This window comes from Mustela lutreola, chromosome 12, assembly GCF_030435805.1.
Source record: "Mustela lutreola isolate mMusLut2 chromosome 12, mMusLut2.pri, whole genome shotgun sequence".
Classification (NCBI taxonomy): domain Eukaryota; kingdom Metazoa; phylum Chordata; class Mammalia; order Carnivora; family Mustelidae; genus Mustela; species Mustela lutreola.
Genome location: NC_081301.1, coordinates 22,243,404 through 22,266,583, shown reverse-complemented (window position 1 = coordinate 22,266,583; position 23,180 = coordinate 22,243,404). Strand labels below are relative to the sequence as shown.

General features: G+C 39.8%; 1 protein-coding gene across 4 annotated transcripts in view; it reads right to left on the bottom strand.

The window, feature by feature from the left end:
* SVEP1 (sushi, von Willebrand factor type A, EGF and pentraxin domain containing 1) overlaps positions 1 to 23,180 on the bottom strand; it is a 180,214-nt gene that overhangs the window by 140,032 nt on the left and 17,002 nt on the right. For all 4 annotated transcript variants that reach the window (XM_059143460.1, XM_059143462.1, XM_059143461.1 and 1 more), the window contains exons 2-3: positions 14,165 to 14,420; positions 11,021 to 11,197 (exon numbers count right to left, since the gene is read on the bottom strand). In XM_059143460.1, the coding sequence (XP_058999443.1) occupies positions 11,021 to 11,197; positions 14,165 to 14,420 (433 nt within the window). The remainder of the gene's footprint in view (positions 1 to 11,020; positions 11,198 to 14,164; positions 14,421 to 23,180) is intronic.

Below are 23,180 nucleotides of genomic sequence, written 5' to 3'. Positions count from 1 at the left end.
AAAGGTGTTGTTCACTTATCACCTCTTCTTTTCAACTTCCTGACTAGTGTCAAAGAATATGTCACTTCTTCAGAGGAGTCTGATGAGGGCAAAGCAAGGGAGACAATCTCCATGGGAAATACGGAAGGTGGCAGCTACATATTCTATCCAGCTGAGAAACTCAAGAGCAGGCTCTCTGCCTTATTTACCAACTATGGAAATCTAAAATACTATGTTGGCCACCGGAATCTGCATTAGCTTATTGAGGCTTTTTATCTCAGAAAATAAGTCTGATTTGGAAAATAGATTTAACTGTGTGAAATATTTTCGCAAATAAGTTATATATAGATATTTGTCCATAGATAAATAAGCTGAATCTATAGCTCCAAGATTTTGGTAAGGATATATTAATGCACATTCTAAGATAAAATAATTTTATCGGAAGCTACTGGACTGTTAAAGGTTTATTAAAATTTGTATTGCTTTGATTTTCCCAGATATGATTAGATTAAACAAAGCGCTTCCATGTGAAATAGTAATGGGTAGTCTTTTAACGTGTCCTAGCAAAGTTCCTTTGGGGGACTTCCGAGAAACTTGTGAAAAAAATGAATGATTATAATGATTGTAGTGATTGGGTAATATGTCCTTTTGCAAGTCAAAAGTATTTCAATTCTTCAATTTCAATAAAATTGGAAAAGGACTTAAGGGAACAGTCAGCTAATAGATCAACTGCAATATTTTTTTTGATGATGGATAACTCATGTTATTTTTGGCACATAACTCAGGAGGAACTCAAAGAACTGAGTGATGTCAACATAACACAACTCTTTCAAGCCCAATCTACATATTTGTGTGAAGGAGGTTTTCAGCACGAAAACCTATAAAAGTGAAAAATAGAAATGGAATGATGTTGTATGCTCTCTTACTCTAATAATAGAAGTCCATGGACACGTGAATTAATCATGATCCATCTCACAAAGACATGAGTCTCCAACAGCAGCTTATTTCTACAGGTAGTATCAAAAGGAATATTATCTTTGACAAATTTTATACAAATAACACTTATAATAACTCAATCGAACAGCAATTCTGGGTCACAGAAAATTTATAAATTTCATATGTCCATATATGTCCATAATTTTTGTGGCAGAGAAGCAGAATTCTGTGATTCATAAAAGGCTTTAAAGTATAAAAATACACTGCATTTCAATGAGGTAGTACAAGTAGAATGGACAAGCTCTAAGAAAACAAGAAACCATGCATAGTTTCTGCATTGAAAAAAGCTGCTTCATAAAGGGATTACTACTAGAAAGAATCAAATTTGTTATAATATTTAGATTTCAATGGGTACATTTAAAAGTGATATCATAGTTTTATTTTAGAAGTCAATACAGGGGCACCTGGGTGGCTCAGTCGGTTAAGCATCTGCCTTTGGCTCAGGTCATGATCCCAAAACCCTCGGATCGAGTCCCACATCAGGCTCCCTGCTCAGCGGGGATCCTGCTTCTCCCTCTCCCTCTGCCTGCCATTCCCCATTTGTGCTCTCACATCTCTCTCTGTCAAATAAATAAATACTATCTTTAAAAAAAAAAAAAAGTCAATACGGTATTACGGAAATACCATCTATTAAAATCTTGCTGAAAATTTTCCAACAGCTACTTTCGACAAGGGGTATATGGGTTTTCAATTTTTTAGGGGTTACATGAGCAAAATATTTAATGACTATCAATTAGCAGATGTTAAATGTTTTCCTTTTCATTGTTGTTGGAGTTACGGGGCCAGGGAATAGAAGGAAAAAGGTAAGATTTCATAAAGATATCATAACAGGAATTAGTTATAATCTTTATTTTGACATTTTAGAATACTGGATATATTTTTATGAGTATTTCTAAAAAAAAAAAAAATACAACATACTGACTTGGGGAGGCTCAGGTTTAAAATGGCAATAGAAGAGGATCTTAAGCTCACCTTGCCCCAAAGTCATATCACCTCTGTGGCTATATATGGAACAACTTCCTCTAAAAACAATCTAAAGACTGAGCAAGCCCTATGCATCAGACCCACACCAAGGCAAGTAGAAGAGTCTAAGACACAATCCTACCGTAAACCCCATCCCTACCTAGAGTGACCCACCACTGTGAGGAAATGCAAAGCCCCGAGATTCTCCCTAAGGAGGGAAAGGTTTGAACCCCACATCAGGCACCTGAACTCCCAAGACCTACACCTGATTGATGAGCCCCAGAAACATCTGGTTTTGAAAACCAACCAGACCAAAGGCTCACATCCACAGCTGCACAGGCTGTAAGCAACAGAGAAGCAGCTCTCATGAGGCTCTTACTGCTCCCTCGCCCCCACTCAGCTGGAGCAGCCCATCCAGGGGCTCCCAGACTTCATGGGATGAGGCCTGTTTGCCATCCTTACAGGGCCAACCTGAGGGCAGTCATCTCAGGCAGCTCACAGCTGGAAGCCTGCTGGCTGGCGGGCACCATCTTCACACTTGCTCTAGTTGCTGGGCACCATCTTATTCGTTTGTTTTAAACACTAGGCTTTTTTCCCTTTTTCCCAGCAGGAACCATCTGTACACAATCCCTCTGCCATACTCTACGGTGGCAGCATCTCCCATCTGGTGCCCTGGCTTTGCAGCTGCGGCCTAGAGGGTACCCCTTGATCCCCTGGCTTTGGTGGCCCGGGGCTGGTGCTCCTGGGTCCTACATATGGTACCAATGGGAGAGAGAGTCTTGGGTAGGCTACCACCCCAGGGCACCACACAGACAGCAGACTGAAAGACACCCTCTTGTCTTTCTTTCAAAGAGGACTGCTGCCTATCCTGGAGCTTGGCCTGCAGGCGTAGGTCTCAGGTTTGGCACACAGAGGCCTTCTGCTTTGAAGGAATGGAGGCAAGTGGATGCTACCTTGGAGCTTTCCTTCAGCCTCCTGACAGCCACCAATATCTCCCTCGAAAGAGCTTACATACTCCACTGGAGCCTCAATTTTTACCACTGCCCCCGAGGGGACACTTCCAGATCCCCTGGCTCTGGAGGTGGGCAGGGTGTCTATGAGCATTCCCACAAGACTATACATATTTGCATACTTTAAAAACTGCCTGAAGGTCTGGCTTCTAACCAGCCTGCAGTCAGATGCTATCTTAGCCCTACCCTTTGGGACACGCTCAGGTCTTGGCGCACCCTCAACAACTGGGAGCCACTAACAATAAAAGCGGCTGCTTGGACAATCACAAAGTTTTGAGAGACAACCAGAGTTAAGGTTCATCTCCTACATGAGGTCATTCCTTCAAGACTGGGAGAGGTGGCTGTTGTATCTACGGCACAGAAACCAACACAGAGTCAAGAAAAATAGAGAAACAGAGGAATATGTGTCAAACAAAAGAACAATGTAAGACCTCGGGGGGGGGGGGGGACCTTGATGAGATGGGGATAACTAACTTACCTGATATAGTTCAAAGTAATGGGTCCTAAAGATGCTCCCCGAGCCCAGGAGGAGACTGGAAGAGCACGGCGAGAACGTCAACAGAGAGACAGAAGAACGTACCTAAGAAAAGGGTGCCTGGGTGGCTCAGTACCTTAAGTGGCTGACTCTTGATTTAGGTTCAGGTTATGGGATCAAGCCCTGAGTTGGGCTCCATGCTGGGAGTGGAGCCTGCCTCCGATTCTCTTTCCCCTGCTCCTCCCTGCCCCACATGCTTGTTCTCTCTCTCTCTCTCTCTCTCTTTCTAGAAAAGGAAAGGACCAAATAAAAATCACAGAGCTGAAGAATGTAATAATTGGACTGAAAATAAAATTTACTGACTTTGGAATTTGGTGATGTTTCACACCTGTGGTTAAATGCATCTGATTCTATGCATTTTCCTGTTACAAAATCAGGACACCACCAGGACCTTACTCAGTGGAAAACCGAACAAACTAGCCTACTCTAGGCAACAGTTACCCATCCCCCTCCCGAAGTTGATGGTAACCAGTGTCAACCTGCTAAGAATATTCCCTCATAAAAAGCATATAGGAATATGTTGTACAGATTCCTTACACCTTACATATCCATTATCAGGCACCGCTGGGGATTTTTGGGGGGGAGGGGGAGCTAAGCTCAGAGAACAAGATTGCCAAATGTTTTGGTTTCCATTCAAGAATTTCTAGAGCTCTCTGTCCTCTCTCTTTCCAAAGAAATGACATAATATTTAGACAGGAAAATGTCTGTGCGCAGCACAGGGGTGGGGATTCCTGTGCATATATTTACATGTATGAGATACTTCCACACAAATATTTTAGTGTTTCTATTTCTATAGTGTATCCTCCTTTTATGAAAAATAATACAACTGGGGCTGTCGCTCGTTATCCAGCCCTCAGCCTTGGCCCTCCTCCAGCTATAATTTTCAATCTGCAGATTGTTCCAAATTCACTGAAATGGAGTCAATGTCTGCAAAGAAGCAGTGTCCTCAAGATGCCTATTGTCTTCATACTCTGCATCTCTCAAATCCCTTCAGGGGAAAGCTTAGAACATCTGCCATTGCTTGGATTTACAACAAGAGTTCACTGGCTGTTCACAACTGATGCGATGATCTAGTCATCTAAAAATGACTACTCCAGGATATCGACCATACCCTGAATTTGATTTATTGTTGACAAGGTTTAGCCCAATGTAAATATTTTACATTAAAAAAAGGCATTCTTAAAAATTTCTTCCCATGTGCCTTTGGGCTAGGGATCCTGTGGTGCCGAAAGCAGACAAGGAATCCATGCTTTTGCCTGAGATTTCAATTATGAGTTCTCATCCATTTAAGATTCTGGTATTAAACTTGCCCTCGTACCTACATCCTTCCTCTGGAGTACTGAGGGTAGACAGTACTGAAGGTAGGCAGTGGGCACACATCATGAATTTGTCCGTGCCCATTAGAGTCTCTAGTGATGAAGTAGGACAAAGACAATAGTTGGGTGTGGTGGGGAAGGGAACCAGAAGAAGCACAAAAAAAGTCTGAGGAATGAAATAGCATGATACTTGGTGGAAACTATAACTAGTTCCAGCTTTTAGCTCAAAGGGTAAAGACAGGCCAACTCAGGCAAAGCCTTTATGCCATGCTGAGAAGCTTGAAGTTTATTCTATGAATGACTCATAACTAAAAAACACTGAGCAGATCTACATCTTATATAACTCATCTTCTTCTTTTCCTTCCTAGTATTTGGTTAAAACATATGAGGCTGCTAATTAATATTGATGACCTCATAAAGGCAAAACTAATACTTAACAAAATCTGAAATTGTATTTTTAATTGTGCATTCATTTGTTAAATGTCTATCTCTATGGCCAGATGGTAGGCTCTAGAGCCAGACAACCTGGGTTTACCTCCCAGGTCTATTAGCTGACTCGGGACTAGTTCTTCAACCTCCCAGACTTTAAGATGGAGCAACACTCCAAAGAGTTACTACAAACATTGAGTTAATACATATCAATGTTTGGGAAAGGGCCTGGAATATCATAAGTGCCCTTTAAATATTAATAAATTATTATAGTTATTATTGTGGTCATCCTCATCTCATCTGTATCACTGTCCAAATGCCAATGTCAAAGATGCAGGATGAAGAAAGGAATGCTAGAGCTAGAAATGGAAGTAACACCTTCTTTTCATTAGACTCCACACTTCTGTAGTACAGTTCCCTTGACTGAAGTTCACCTAAGGGAACATTTTCTCAACCCTTTAAATGTGGACATGCTGTGTTAAAATTCCACACCTGAGGGGTGCCTGGTGGCTCAGTCGGTTGGGCCTCTGGCTTCGGTTTACGTCATGATCTCAGGGTCCTGGGATAGCCCCGAATCCTGAGTCAGGCTCCCCGCCCAGCGGGGAGTCTGTTTCTCCCTCTTCTCCTTCCCTTACTCGTGCTCATTCTCTTTCTCTCACTCTTTCAAATAAACCAATAAAATCTTTTATAAAAATTCCATACCTGAATTTCTGAATCATACAAAATATTTATAGTAAATGAAACGGAGTCATTTTCATCAGTAAAAAAACAAACAAACAAAAAAAAAAAACTGAGGTTTTTTTTTTAAAAAAACAAAATATCATAAGCCTTTTATAAAACAACAACAAAAAAGGATTGATATGCAAGTGTTCCTGGCCTTTCTCCCTTTGTGGTTCCCCAGAGGGTGATGCAGACTCAAGAGGAAAGAGTGAGAAGGGTAAGGAGTTTGAGTTAGGGCTTGGAAGTCACAACTGTGCTTGAGAGAGAGAGAGAGAAAGAGAGAGAGAGTGTGTAGAGAGGAATTTGAAGAGATAAGTGCAGAAGAGTTATGGTTTCTAAGGGAAAGGATGATGAGGAAAGTGGGATTTTAAGAATTGCTGTGGTCTATATATCCCTGTTCTGGAGTTAGAAAAAATCAAGAAAAGGACTTACACTATTTTGAAATTTATTTTGATTGCTGTACTGGATTTCTTTTATTGCAATGCTCCCCCCTGAGACTGGACTGTCTGGGGGAATGGATCCTTAAGTATTACAATTATATTTTGGATTCTCTTTCCCTAGAAGAGTTTTTAGTGTTACCAGAACTTCTGTCAAATATGGTTTTTATGGTCAGCCCTCTTATACAAAGGAAAAAAGCAACATTCTACCTTGGATTATCTATTTATTATATGGTCCTCACCTCTGTAAAACCGATCAGCACACACTCTCCAAGACCACCAGCTAAAAGCATGTGATTATTTTGAAATGAACTCAAGTTTTGAGCCAACAGAAATTAAAAACCAGTTCAAGCACATTAAGAAATGTCTCATAAAACTGAACTCTTTTGACAAAGTACTACTTGTTAGTAACTGCTAATGAATGTCTTCGAGCGTGCATTCAAGTTAAAATGTTCAGGCTATGGAACGGATCTGCAATGATTAAAATCTTTTTGTGCATCAAGGTCTTGTCCTTGAAGCAGCTGCTTACCATAGCTGTGGTGCTCAGGCCATTTCAAGTCTTGGACAGGGCTGAGCAAAGTCATTGTTTGAGAACCCAGGCAACCCTGATTGCCAATCACCCAGAACAAGTAGGGAAAAAGAGAAGAGCTTAGTGATACCACAGTCATCAGCTTTCTTTGCAGTCTCACAGCACCAGGGGAGACTAAAATAAGGGAAAGACCCTATGGAGCTAGGAGGCCTGGATTCTGCTTCAGCTTGGCCACTTACTTCCCATATGATCATGGGTAGAGTTTCTGCATCTCCCAAGTGAGCAAAGCCCTTACAGCTAGCTCCAGCATTCCTGTCTATGAAATTGATAAATACAATTTACCTCAGGATATTTTCTCCCTAATCAAAGCAACCAAGCTCCACTTTCTTCAACATCCAGTGGTGTATTATCCCACTGCCTTCTCTCACTCGGTATTCTTGATTTTCACTGGAGACTCATCAGGACTCAGGGGTGCATGGGTGGCTCAGTCACTTAAGCGTCCAACTCCTGATTTCAGCTCAGGTCATGATTTCAGAGTTGTGGGACTGAGCCCTGTGCCAGGCTCTGTGCAGAGTGTGGAGCCTGGTTGGGATCCTCTCTTCCCCTCTCCCTTTGCCCTCCCTGCACTCACGCATGTTCTCTCTCTCTCTCAAAACAAAACAAAACAAAACCCCCCAAAACAGAAAAAAAAACAAAAAACCAAAAACCCTGTATTCCACCTTTAGTAGGTGTAAGCCTTCTTGATGGCATTCTGCATGGACAGATCTTCCTTATCCTCTGTGGCAAAGTTTTATAAAATATATGAGGTCATTTATCTTCAAGTATCTCAAACGTGAGGTAACGACTTTAATATTCATTCCTTAACTTTCTCATAATAGTATGTAAATAATCTCACAATAATGGTTAATAATAAAAGTACCACTGATTAAGAATCGATGTGCCAGATACTATCGTAAGCAGTCTAAGTAATTCTCACAAGCTAAATATATATACACTTGCAATATATATATATATATGTATACACACATACACACATATCTATGATTTCTATATACAAAGATATATATGTATGTACATACATAAATCTGTACCTAGGTATATCTATCTATATACACCATTATTAAGCACATTTTACAGAAGAAACCAAGTCTCAGAAAAAACTCAGAGTCCAAAGCTTATCATTGGCAGAGATTGAATTTGAGCCAGATCTTCCTGTGTTTTTAAACACTCTGTGCACAGTTCAGTGTCTATGGTCTCTGAAAAGCGATGTATATAAGCTATTCTCAAAAATACAAAATAAGCAGTGTGATATCTTGAAATAACACAGAACTTGGAGAAAAGTGTCCTGGGTCCCTTTTGGGGTCCCGCTGATGACAGACATGCTGTCTTAAGAAAAGTATGCATCTTTCCTAAGACCTCAATTTCCTCTTGTTGAATGAGGGATTTCATGTAGATAAGCTCTAAGGGTTCTTCTGGCTCTAGAGAGGAATGATTTGGTTCTGAAGGGCACTGTTTCTACACTGAGGAAAAATACTCAGAATTCCAGTTCTTCAGAGCAAAAGGTTAACATCCTCTCCAGGAGCGAGAAAACAGCTCTCATCAAGGCACCTTCAGATCTTAGACGGATGATCTTAGTAGAGTCTTCCCTACAGTTCCTTCCTTAGAGCACGGGCCTTTCTACTCAATAGCACACATCATGGCTTGTGGTTACAGACTGGCTTGTGTGTTCAGACTGTAGGTTCCCAGCAGGTGAGGACCATGTCTGCCTGCTCACTGTCAAATCCCTGCCTGGTGCCTAGCACAGGGCCTGACCTGAAAAACACGCTCAATAACATTGGTCAATGGAATAGATTTTAAAAGGGGCTCATGGCTTCTAGGTTTTTGGTACTGGATGACTTAGAGCTGATATTTCTTTTTGCCTTTCTTAAAGAATTTGGTAATGAATGAGTCCTTCATGCCATAGGAAAGATGTAATTAATTTCTTTTCTTAGCTCTTAGCATGTAGGAGAAGCCAGTGATGGGTGCAGTCTCCTACAAGTATACAAATCACAGCACACACCTTGAGGTTCCAGCATGCCTTTCCTAACCCTTAGCAATAAATACTAAAGGTGACAATGTGAATGTGTGTATGGATGCAACTATATCTCATTTAAATCTGCATGAAACGAAGTGGTAAGCTGAGGCTTACTCATTTAGGAGAAGGGGTGGATAAATGAATCCTTTTGTGCTTGGTGTTCTTGGCAAGAGCCAGCTGCAAAAGGACTTCTGTCCCCTCTCTGGGGCTCTGCTGCCAGGCCCACCCAATCTCACATATATTACAGACCGCTGTGCCTCTCAGCCTGGAATGTATGACCAGGAGCCGCCACAGCTACTTCAGGGGTAGTGGGTTTGTGAACTGCCCCCATCTCCCTGCCACTTATCCCTTGGGGTGTGAGATTACAGGGCTGGGGAGCAGGGGGAGCTACAGCCCAGCGTGGCTGAGGCTGTCGGGCAGCCACCCGGCAGTGGCTTGTTGGCAAGGAAGGGATCAGTCTACGACCACACGGAAAGCAGACTTGCTGACTACAGCATGCAGCAAAGAAAATGAGAGCTTCTGCCTGTGTCTGGTGGGCTAGGGTGGGAGGAGGGGAAAGGAGGGGGTGTTGGGGAGGGTGCCAAGCCGGGCTGTTGATGAAAGTGTGGGAAGATTCCAGGGGAGGCATTTTGCCAACTCAGAGGCAGTTGGGCTGATTTCTTTCCCCTTTTCTTCTGCTCAAATGAGAATTCCTGCTGGGTGGGGTAGGAGCAGAGCCAAGAAAGGAGTGATTTGCTGGGTGAGCACGGACGCTTGGACCTAGGAAGTATGTGTCTGCCCGCTGGGACCAGGGCCAGGGGAGGAAGGAGAAATTAAAGGAGGGGAACTGAGGGGCAACGGGAATAATGGAGAATAAAAGAAGAACACAAAAGGAAATGTCCTAGAAGGAGAAAACAGGAAAGAGAGACAGCAGGTCACGTAGACAGGGAAGAGACTCCTTTCTGTGCTGTTGAGCAGGCCTACCTACCTTCCAAATGTCAGAATAAAATAATGTTCATATGAAACAGGCAGCGAAAGACCACATGGTACAGTGTAAAGTAAACCAACTGCTCCTCAATTTTTCCTGGTGGCTGTTCATTTCCATGAGAATTACATTCTTCCCAAACAGCAATGCTGCCTTTTAGGTAAAACAGAACAAACAAAATGGTATCACAGAAAGCCCTATACCACTTCTAAAGATTAGGAGAATATTACTTAGAAGTATTTCCTAAAATATAATGTAAAACACCGGAGTCCTAAATTGCTCTTCTTGGCCTTGCTAATAAAATATTAGAAATATAAAGATCCTCTTGTGAGGAAATCTAGAGCAGGTAACTTGACAATGTTGATGTGGTAAATTCTACTGTGAAGTGATGTCACTTGAAGTAAGCTTTCTGATGTCCCTTTGCGGAGGCTTGTGAGGAGCTGAAAGGTCATCACACAAATGTTGCATTTTTTTGTGGCAATCCCACACATTCTTGCCTGAGAACCAGAATCCCACTAGCCTCAGTCTCCTACAGAGACTAAGGCATATTTTGGCTTAGGTGGCTATAGGACGGATCTGGTTATTGATCGGTTATAACAGAAGACCCCAAATCTTCCTTTCCCAAATCTAGGAACATCAAGGCTTTATGAGGCCTTGCAAACTTCCTTTCCTCCTTTGGGACTTCACTCACCACCTTGTAAACAAGCCCAGGATAGCGTGATAGCATCTGAGAGGCCCCCTAAAGACTAATCTCGTGTCATAGACAAAGTGGTTGTAGACCAGGTTCCAGCCAGCTGATCCCCAAATAGGTAGAAAAACCCAGCTAAGATCAGCGAGGCAGCCTACCCAACTTCTAGCTAATGACACGGTTTGAGTTGGCACAGCTGAGACTAAAGAAGCTGCCCAACTGACCCACAGATTCATGAACAATAATAAATACACGCACACATACATCAACCAACCAACCAACCAACCAACCAATAAATAAATGTGTTAAGCCACTGAGATCGGAGAGCTTTTTTTACACAGCAGATAACTGATACAATTACACCCAAACTGTAAACTCACCTGTGCATTCGTACTGCAGACCTTTCCCATAATACCCCTTCTCACAGATGCACTCAAACTGACCCGTGTGTGTCCCACATTTGCAGCTCGCCATGCGGTCACAGCACTCCTGGCCAGCTTCACACAGATACGAGCAATGGGACATATCCTCTTGAATAAAACTCCCAGAAGGCAGATCTGTTGATGACACAGGGTAATAAAAAACAAATTAGCAGCTCAATGGTACATTCTCCAGTTGTGAAAACTGAGGTGCAAATTGGAGAAAATAGCTTTTCATATCCGTCCAATTCCCAACGGCCCACCCCTCCCACCCAAATATGCAAGTGTGTCCTGCCCATGACCACAGGCTGGGACTTTGTTTCAGCCAGTGCAGTCACTTCAGGCTGGGACCTCCTCGTAAGCTCTCAAGGCCACACGGGGTCAGGCAGGAATTAAGCCCTTCGGCGGCGAGGAATCTCCAGATGCAGCAGGAAGTAATATAGTCGGTTCCCCAGGTCACTCTCCTGGCTTCCACACTAGCAGTGTTCCACTGCCACAATATGAGGTCAGGCAGCAGAACTAGATTTCCAAAACCCTTTTTCAAAAAGATAAATAAAATTATAATCTTGACCGCTGCATAAGGGTTTGGATTATGAGTTAATGGCTTAAGAACAGATTATCATCACTTCTATAGTTATTGGATGAAGACTTAGCAGCACCACACGAACTTAATAATAGAACCAGGAGATGGCTTCTTTCTCAGTGTTAAGTAACTTCTCATGTTTTATGTGACTGGAGATCATATTGATGACGTCAGCCATGTTCTGAAGTGAGGCATGCTGGGAAATCATTAACTCAGGCAGGGTTGTTCAGAAAGTGACTTAACAGGGCAGGGTATGGTTGAATATCGATCCAGAATGGATGGCCTGGAATCAGGCAAATAATAAGTTTTGTTCACTCTGCTGAAGAAGTTCAGAAGTCTTAGTCCAAATCCCTGGGTGGGTGCTGGGCCCAGATAGAGTGATGGGCCCCTCACAGGAATTCAAATGTGTGAGTCCGAGCAAGACACATGCACTGCAACAGAACACCCAGAAAGAAGACTGGTGATAGCCTCATTTATGCAACATCTGTGTCTATGTCTTAAGAGTCTGAACTATACACCAGGGGCAAAGTAAAGAGAGGATTCCAGCCACAAGGAAAAGAGGCTGGTATAATCAGGTACTCAATTAAAGCTCCATCTACGAGACTGTGGTATAGGTAAAGGTCTGCAACATGCACACTTAGCTCTGAGGCACTGGGCCACAGGATTGTCTGGCAGTAGAGTAATGTAGGACCAAGAAAGATCTAGCTACCAACACTGGTACACTGGCATCCAGGTCTGAGAGAGGTAAGTATACGTGTTACGCATGGGGAAAGCTATTATTCTGTAACCCAGGTCTACTGAGTATGGCCAGAAACATGGATGGTCTTGAGACCAAAAGTGGATCCATCCAAATTGAAAGTAGCTTCAGAGGACTTAAAGGCAGGGAATATGAGGCTCATTTCCTTTGAGTTGATCATGTCTTTGCAATAGGAAGAGGATCTTCCCTTACCAAATCTGGAAACCTGATCAGAGAATTATGTATTCTAGATATTTGCTTATTGTAATAAAAGTGATGCCTTTTAAAACTCTGTTGCAATACTGTAACCAAAAGAACACTCTGTCCCAACTCAGCTTCTGGGTCAACTTGGCATTAGGGTTCTATAAGGCTCCAATCCTACAAGCAGAAGGATGGTAGGACTGGAAATTAGTCTTGTAGAACATAGCAGGTAACACCCATGATTTCAGAATCCCAGCTAGTAACAGCCACCTGGCCTTCGCACTCAACATACCACTTTTCCCTGAGAAAAGGAGAAATAAAGGAAGCCCCACAGTTACTGAATTTCTGCTATGTGATAACACTACACTTAGTAATATTTAAATATTTTATTTAATCCTTTTGACAAAACCATATGGTATGCATTATAATATCTCCATTTTAAAAGCAGATGAAGTGAGGCTTGTAGACGTTAAATAAATTGCCTATGGTAAGAATAGTAGAGGATGGTTAATGAGGCCTGTGGATAATAAGCCCTCAGTAACTTTTCTAATCACTTTATATGTACTAATCCATTTAAGCCTTGCGACACTCCTATAGAGGAGGTTCTACTCTCATATCCTATTCAATTAACAAGAAACTTAAAGAGGGTAAAAGCTAAAGAATTTGCCAAAAGCCACTCCACAAGTAGGTGACTTAAATTTTTTGCTGTATCCATAGCTAGTCTGAGATCCTGCTCTTAAGCACTTCTCTTGGAACTATGATAGGGCTGATCTCCTTCTTACGAATATCACTAATTGCCTGAAACCTCATATGGCCATGATTTGCCCATGAACCTAAATCTTTCACATGGATACCTTCAAGGATCAAGCCTAACTCGATGCATGGTTTTGGTCTGAGGCTGGATTTCCTGTCAATCCTTCCCAATTTTACTTTCCTGGGGGGCTTACCAAGACACATGCCCATATGACGCCTGGAAGTCCATGTAACCTACACCACACAACTAAACACCCTTATAAATGGTGTAGAGCAAACTCTAATGAATAGGTTTACGGACTTCATTACTTGTTGGGGTAATGCTCTTCAACATATGCGTAAGCACATGAGTCTTCAGACCACCAGGTCAAGAAGTACGTGTTAAGTATTTATTGTCCCTTTATCTTCATGTGTATTTCTGGAAACACTCTGGTGAGATTCACTATGTCTGTCTCAGCACGTTTACTTCATTCTTCCAGAAGACTATAAATAGATCTAAGTCAAGGCTTCCTGCTCTGTGTGTGGCCTCAAAACACACCTAAATTCATTCCATTGATTCTAACAGTTCCAGGTGGGAGCATATGGACAGTCTAGTGAAAACCATTCTGGCTGTTACAAAACAAATAAAGCAAAACAAACACTCTTGTTGCGAGTCAGACTGTCACGTCTATTTATGAAGTTCAGCACATCTCCCAATACACCAAGGACACACGGGCACCATGCTCAGGGAAGACTTTACAGGGTTTGCTGTTACCCTCCAACAAGCTTCAAGCAGTAGGAGAGAAGGAACCCCCATTAAAATCATCATGTCATGCCACTGGGTTTGCCTCACCTTCGTGCAGTGCCCGGCGAGCTAAAGCCTCAAATTCTTCAAAACTGTGGAGCAGGTAGCAGTGCTCCTCCTTTGGGGTGGAAGCCATGTCATTCAGTTCTCGAATGTTCCCTTGCCATATGCCAAACGTGAAGATCTCCACTCCAAAATCTCGCAGAGATGCTGCAACTGGCCTGGGATCTCCCCCATTGGAATATCCGTCGGTAATGAGGAATATAACTTTTGTTGAGTTTTCTCTAGAGTGACGAAGAATTTGCTGTAATGAAATAAAGGAAGTTAGTATAAGTCTGCATTGTGTCAGCGTACTATGTGTTTCCCCTCTTATATAGAACAGCATTTGTGAAGATCATTAGCATGTCACGAGAGTGAAGAATAAACCCTGATCAATGAGAGTAAAACAGAAACAGACACAGACCAGCGCCTACGATGACCTTCTCAATGACCCACAAAAAACCCTAAAAGCACTTAAAATGTATCATTGTCATCAGTGACAGCATCCTCATCACCTTTGCGCACCTTGTTAATGAAGAGCAGCAAATGCTTATGGAATGAAATTTTATTCATATTATCATTTATTGTTATGTTATTTTTATGAATTTTCAGGCACTCGACAAATGAGAAAAATGTGAGTCCTATGTATCTATTTCCAAGTATATCCATCTAGCTCCCTATCTACCTACTTAGCTGAACCACCTCATGATCATATATCAAGTCTAATCAGAAGAAAATTTAACAGAAAATGACTTTTCCAGAGTTAATAATGGCCAACCTACTTCCCATGTTTGTTTTTCCACTGCTCCTCCAAAACTCCTCCAGAATTCACTCAATCCTTCATCTTTTGTGGACCACCCGGTATTAGCAAAAAATCAGCCATTTTTGATGCTGTCCTATCTTTCTGAGAAAATACAGATTTATTCAATCTGACACTTGGGCTTTACTATTTTAGGACAAGTGAGTTATGCTTTATAATCTATCCCTTCTCTATAGACAGAAGGGGAAAATGAAACCTTCTTATTAAAGACATCTATTTATTGTCACATCATGACGCTTTATAACATAAACTGCAAAAAGCACAAGGAGTCCAGTGGTGAATCAGGTGTCGTAATGGAATTTGCTGTTGCTGCTTTCCATCAGAAGTGGGTTGGAAAGGTGAAGAAGTGCCAGCGTATATTTTCTGACAAGTTCTTAGAAAGAATTCAGTGTCTATTTAGCGGTAATTCAAGTATATTCAGAAGGTAGTTAGGAAGAACGACAAGTATATATCCTAGGTTTTGTTAAAATTAAAAGGAGATGATGAGATTTAAAAAAATAAAATAAAATTCATTTAAGGGGTGGACGCAGTTAAAAGCTCCAGATTGTCTCAGATTATATGATCCATGTCTTCATTAGTAGAGAATTCGAGTGACTGACTCTAATTTAATAACTCTTACCAAACTTTATTACTGTTTGTGAGCTAATTAGATAAAGCCGCTAAATCTGAACTTAAAGACAATTAAAGGAAACTAAAAATGACTCTGGAAAACATCTGGAAAGTCAGCAATTTGAGAAGTATTCAGACACTTTACCTCCCGCTCTCAAAAGCCTACTACCGCTAAGGACCAAAGAGAATCAGAAACCAGTATGAAGGAGCTCCTCCTGGCCAAATAAATGGCAATCCGAGTGTCAAGAACAGTAACAATTGAAGGGGATTTCAATGCATCATACATATTTACCTTTTATCATATGCATTTACATTGAAATGTGTATGAACATTTATATTTTCAGTTAGTACATATGCAGGGGGAAAAGCCCTATCGATATAAATAATACTTGGAAAGAACAGAGATAGACACACACACACACACATGATTTTTTCATTCAGGACCACCTCTTGGTAGGGAATCCAATCATTTGTGATGGGCGGCATGAAGTGAGGTATTAGTTTGTCTTTAGAGATATACTTCAGGCTTCCAAGGGCAGCTCCTAGTTCTCGTACTCCAACAAGACGGGGCAGCTTGTGTTTACACTGGCCTTGCTCTTTACCATGTGATAAACTCTCTCTTTCTGGGCTGTTCCACTCTGAATCACAACCTAACCTCCACAAACACTCCCATAGGATTTTGCTCCTCTTGATTACTCTCTCTTCCACAAGACCGTGGAAGGAAACTCTATGCAAGACACTAAGAAAGGGAGAATTTGGATGGAAGTAGAAGGAAGGAAAAAAGCAAACTGACTTCTTCAGCGTGGTATTCTGGACTTGTCTGGCACAGAGTATGCATTTGTAAATATTTATTTGATAAATGAATTAATGAGGGAGTGAGTGGACAAACTCTAGGATACTCTGAAGACAGTTGAAAAAGAGTTGGTCTTGAGGGAGCAGCAGAATTGTACAGAATATTCGTGTGCACAAACGTATTTCATTTTGTACAGTTTGGTACAAAAAAAGATGAGATTTTCTTCTTGTGTGTTTACTGTCCTACTGCACAAATACTATTTTATAATATTAATTGTAGCTCACGTCAATGATATTCCTTAACATTCAGGTTAGGATTGAGGAGCTTTCCTGCTGTACTACTCATTCCGTGCAAATTACATTAAGCTGGGATTCCATTTTTCTTCTCTTCTTGCAGGGAATTGGTAAGTGTTTACCGGAACCATTATATCTGTTGGCAAGACAATATATTAAGCTTAAAATAGTCAGAAGAATAGCAGGACTACTAGTCCAAGTGAAGAATTACACAAGATCTGGGTTTGGAATGCACTCTAAAAGACAGAGGAGGAGTGGATGATTTACTGAAAATATTTTACCCCCTTCCCCCAATCTTTGTGCTTCATCATACTTGAATTAAAACATAATTCAATAAAAACATTTTCATCCCACAGACCTAAGAAGTAAATAGATCTGTGGTAATGTTTGTGGAATGTGGTAGAGGCCTGGCACTTGACTCTCCTTTCAGGGTTCCTGAAATAGTTTACATCATCTGCTACCCTTGTAAGGCATTGCAAGAAATAGAACCTTCTGGTCCAGAATATTGAATGAGGCAAACCTTCTGCTGCCTAAGAAAAACAGGCAACGTGGACATCGTAAGGCAAAAGGTTATCACCATCTGTATTGTATCAAGCCTCTGATTAGCTGGTATAAATATCTGGCAGGGAAGTAAGCTCCCCTTGTCCAGCAAAAAGTCATTAGAATGATAAAAATGCAGGGTTGTGTAACATTGTTCTAACACCCGAGATCCATCACCATTACACAAGACTGCAACCCCACCCCTACCCCCAAGTCAGGCCACAAGGGAACTGCTTTGAAAAATGGTCTTGAAAGGAGAAGAGAAGTCACAACAAATCTGGCGTGGGGACCATATTTGCCCTGGGGCTCCATTAATTAAAATACGTGTAGAAAGACTACAGTCTATCTGCAGCACAACCCTGTGGTTATCTGCCACGGCCCCACGTGCCTAAGGATGCTAACTGGAGAAGCTCCTAAGTCATCCTTGAAAGAAGTTGTTTCTTTAAGTTAATATCTACTGTGACTATTATCAGAGCCCCTCTCCTCCAGGGGGCCAGAAATGAGTAAATATTTTCAGTATTTCAACTTGTTTTCCACACGTATTTTTTTTTTCCTTGTTAGGAAATGTTAAGTACAAACAAGACACCAGAAGCTACTTGTAATACTTCCCTTATCCTTCAAATTCTAAGATTTCACCAAGCTGCATCTGTTACTCAGTAAATATTTTTAATTTGGGTACTCAAATATTCTTCAGTTGAAGCAATGTTCACGGTTCTGTACTTTCTGGGGGAAACAAGTTCTTTGCCTATTGGTTCATTATTTTCTGGACTTCGAATATTCTCTCCTTTTTCTTCATGTTTATCTCATCTTCCTTCCTTCTGAGTTTGGTGGAAATGTCTGAAGCTTTTCTTCCCTATCCCCCCCCCATCCCCCCCTACCACCCCCCCACTCCCGCTGGCCCTTGCAGCCACGCCCCCACCCCTGTTTGCAGTTTACATACTCTTGAGTCTCCTCCTCTGTGCTTCTAATTAAGAGTTAATCCTGGCATTGCATTTTATTTTTCTTGTGACAAGACTTCTTTCTCTGGCACATGGTTTGTTCCCATGTCGGTCTATTGTTTAATCCCCTCGGGTCTCATCCTCATTTCACTGTTTTACTTACTTACAGGCATGGGACAAACGCTTTCTAGGATTTCGTTCTATCTTTCATAGTGAATTCCTGTACTCTCTCTGTAGCTTACATCCTAGCTTTATTTTACTTGGCAGAAGCTTTTCAAAGAAGCCGCTGGATAGAGGGGTTCTATAGGAGAGTGCAAGGCAGAATAGATAGATCCTCATCCCAGAAGAAAAAATTACCAAAATCCAAGAACAGGCCCATCAGAATACTCTTGTCAACCCAAGATCTGCAAAAAACAACTTGAAGATTTAGAAGAACACACAACTTAATATCAAGATAGGAAGAAAATAAGCACAGTGCAATGGTGTTTGCATCACAAGGACTTAGAAAGTCACAGCCTCTATGAGGACAAGAACAGAAAGCTATAGAAAGAGAACAGGCGAAGAAGAAAACGGACAAGGGTAGGTACAGAGGGATTTTATAAAAAAAATTATGAAGGAAAGCCAAAATACAAGGAAAGACTTAGAAATCCACATTGGTGGTAGTGAGATGAAATGTCAGAAATTCGAACAGTTTAGTACAAACTTTAGCATACAAAGCTGCTGACTTGTCTCACTTATAACCATAGAAACACATTCCAAATAAATGCTTCCAAATTAAATTCAAATAATATTCAAAGAATCTTTGTCCTATGTTTAATAAGGCTTATTACTCAAAAGCAAAAATTGGTTAGAATCAGTAAACCTTTTGTTGTAATACAACACAATAATTGTACCAAATAAAACAATAATCTAAGATGCTAAAAGTTATTTAATAAAATTAATTTCTGCTTATTTTAATAAATAAAAAATTAAGAATGAGATGCCTTATTAATAAAACAGATTTTCTTTCTCAAAGCAACAATTTAAATCAGGCTTAATTGTGAAAAACTTGCAAATTTCTGATATAGATGGGAAGTAAATCCGCAATTCTAAATATTTTCACTATTATTTAAAAATCCTTTGGATATTTCCAGCCAAGGCAACAAGACACAAAACCAAAATAAATATTACACTTCTTAAAGTTTCTGCCCCTTCTCAAACAATCAATATTAGAAAATAAGGAACTGGAAAATGCATTCATCAAGGCTACCAAATAAAGTATTAAGCTCTTTATAAAAATCTTTCACACATTTCTAAGGAAAAATAGAGAAAAATAACAGAAATATAAGTGAGTGTTTTGACCAAAGAAAATAGACCAAAAAAAAAAAAAAAATTCTATCTGTCAGAAAAATGGGAAAAACATTTAATTTCACTAAATCAGAATAATGTGAGTTAAATAACAGTAATACTATTTTTTTCACTTCCCAAATAGCCAAAGATCTTTTTAATTAAAATTTTGTAAAATTTATGAGGAAACAGCTGTATCTACTGGGGATGCCACATGGACTCGTAATATTTGGGGTACAGTGACAAAATGACAAGTCTTAAAAATTTCACACAATTTGAACTAAAACTCTTCATCTAAAATTATCTTCAGGAAATAACCATGGATACACAGGGGAAAAAATTAAAAAGATGTGTATCCCAGAATAATCTGCAATATAAAGAAACGGAAACAGTATAAAATTCAAACAATAGGTACTGTTTAAGGAAATTACAGGGCAATCATGAAATATCATTAAAATAATACTATTGCATAATAATACATTTTTAAAGTAGGTAACCCAATATGATGATTTTATATTAGTGCACATGTATGTGTGCCTGGACTGCATGTGTGGACATATATGTATTTGTATGGCTGACAGTATACACATCAAAATGCTGACTATCTCCTGGTTGTATTCAGGGAGTTATATCAACTTCTATTTTGTAGTTTTGTATCATTTCTAAATTTTTACTTTCTCCTCTCTATTCTTCCCCTGAGAAATGTCATATGAACTCGGAACTTGGGAGTCTTACCTATAGATAATGACTCCTAAATCTACATCAAATCAAACTCTTTAACTCGCAAGGTGAAGTCCCATTGATCCAGTGGAACTTTCTGCCTGAATGTTCCACAGGAATCTCAAACTCAACATGTCCTCTCCATGCACAAAGAAGGGTTCCTTTCTCCTTTATTCAAGATACATCAAATGTAGCACCATCATCTATCCCACTGTACAAGTCTGCATCTAGGAGCGATTAGGGCGCCTCCTTTCTGATCTATCATCTACAGTCATCCATCCAGACCTATACCTTTCACTTCTGAATTATCTACATACCTTGAAATCCTATTGTTCTAGCCTCAGTTCAGTACTTCTGTCTGGATGATTGAAAAGCAAGAGTTACTTTAAGGTCTCCAGGTGAGGTTGCTCTTCTTTGAATTCATTTTCTGACCTACCCTTAAGGCTATTTTTCTGAAATACTAATCCAATCATGTTTTAAAACTTCCATTATTTTCCCTCTATCTGTAAAGTGTAAATTTCTTTACATGTCCTTAGACTAATCAGTCCTATACTTCCAGCCACATCTCCACCACACCCCATCTCCTGCCTACTTCTCCGAACTACCTCTCACACTGTCTTCTCATCGCAGGGATCTATTGGAAGGTTTTGGAACATACCATTCTTTCCTTATGTTTGCTATACCTGGAAGTTCTTAAATCTGTCCCATCTCCTAACATGTTTACCTCTACTTTTAATTGCCTTTCAAAATCCAGATTAAAGTTCACCTTATCTTTGAAATTCTCCCAAATTCTTCTGCTGTGCATATTAAATCCAACTCAGTGTTCCCTCAACATTCCATTACACTTAGCCCACCATAATTATAGTTAACTTATCTGGCTTATCCCCAAGCTAAATGTAAGATACTCTAAGGCAAGAATTAACTATTTTATTTTCACCCAACTGATGATCAAAAAATTACTATGAAACCAGTGGATGAAAGAATCAATAAACATATGCCTTAATATTCAACATGCAGAATAAGTTCTAAGCCAAACACTGTTGTTACAGTAAATCCTTTTCTGCAATTGTGAAATGAAAACTCTTATAAATACTACATTTATTATTACTTATTTCACCAAATCCAAATAGAGCCTCTATTTTATATGAGATACTATGCTAGGGTTTTTACTTATGCTATTTGATGATACAATAGAACCATTAACTAAAAACAAATAAGCCAAAGCTAAAATAATGACAGAAGTCTATCTGGGAAGAATATTCTGCAGTAACTAAGTTTTCCTGTTTATATTGTAATACAAAATAGATCATATTTAGGAATCTACTATATCTCATTTAAGTATTTACTGAGCCTTCACAGACTGAAATTCTAGTACTAAAAAAAAAATTTGGCTCAAATAACATTTAGGCTATTTGTTATAGTCTAGCTAAATAACAGAAGAACCAGAGGGTCAAAAAAGAACTTAATCTCAGATTTATGGTCACAGAGTTTTTCCACCCACATACATGCTTTTGTTATTAAACATGGACACAAATCACTTTCAAATGAACCCATAGGGACAGTACATCAAATTGGGAAATGGTGTGCACAGGAGTTGATGGGTAGTAGATTAACTTCAGACTATAAAAAACAACAGAATAAATAGGCAAAAGAATAAACAAACTTCTAATAACGCTGAATTCCACTACTCATTCGATAGACACACAAGGAATAAAGAAAATCTGGAGAGCATAAAGACATCAGAATCTGAATACAAATGAAAACGGGCTAAATGACATACCATTTTTAAGTGAATTGTGAATTTGCTACAAGATAGCAACATCATATTCAACTTGACTGTTAGTTTTGTTATGAATAAATGTATAAAGTGATTTCAGTTGACATGTTAAATGCCTGTGCAATATGACCAAGTAAGAGCACTTACAGTCAAAGATGTGATAGAACTTTTTCATCTGCCTCACATTAGGAGGGTAAAGGAAAAAGTAAGATGATCTCAAATGATGTTTGGAAATCGGTTTATGATTTTACAAATGACTGAGGCAAAAACAAACAGCAGCACTTACTTAATAACACAGTTATCATAAACCAATGGGCAAAAAATCATATTTGAAACAGTCTCATTAAACTCAGGAAGAAGACAAAAATGACCCATCACCTCTATGTGAGAAGTCTAGCTAATCTAATGAGGCAAGGGTGAGATCAAAGTGTAACAAAAAAATTATTCATGTTTCAAAAAAACAATCCAATTGAAAGGAAATACTGGGAGATGTTGAGAGTGATGCACCAGAATATTTTAATTGCAGAATTTTGTAGTAAAAGCTGACCAGTAATACTTAAAAATTTAACTGTGGTAGATCTACATGACAAAATATACTTGAAAGGTAATTTTAGGAGAATTTCATAGTATGGGAAATTTTTCATTAAAATAAAATAATTAAATTAAAAATTATAGACTGCAACTTTACTACAGATCTACATATAACTCTATATGTATTTACACATATACATAACAAGAGTCCGAGTCAAAACTATAATAGTTATTATATTTTCCTATTTTATCTAAAACTAATTAATGGGTGTATTACTTTCATAATAAGGAAAAGAAGCAAAAATTGTTTTTAGAGAAATACTTGTAAATGGAAGTTAGTAAAGGATTACCCTCAAAGGTATTTTCACAGTTTCAAGATAAAAATTTTTTTAGGAAAGATGTTTTAAACATACTTTGTTGCCAATAAAAATTGGATATCCACTTTGTTAGCTTAAACAAAGTGGGAAATTTATTGGAAATATACAGGAATATCTCTCCAAACCCAAGAGCAAGGAGAAGAACTGAGCCTCAAAGGGGACTGGAACCAGGGGGCGCCTGAGTGGCACAGCTGGTTAATCATCCAACTCTTGGTTTCAGCTCAGGTCAGGTTGTGATCTTGAACGTACAAGATGGAGACCCTGGTGGGGCTCAGTGCTCAGCCTGGAGTCTGTGTGAGAT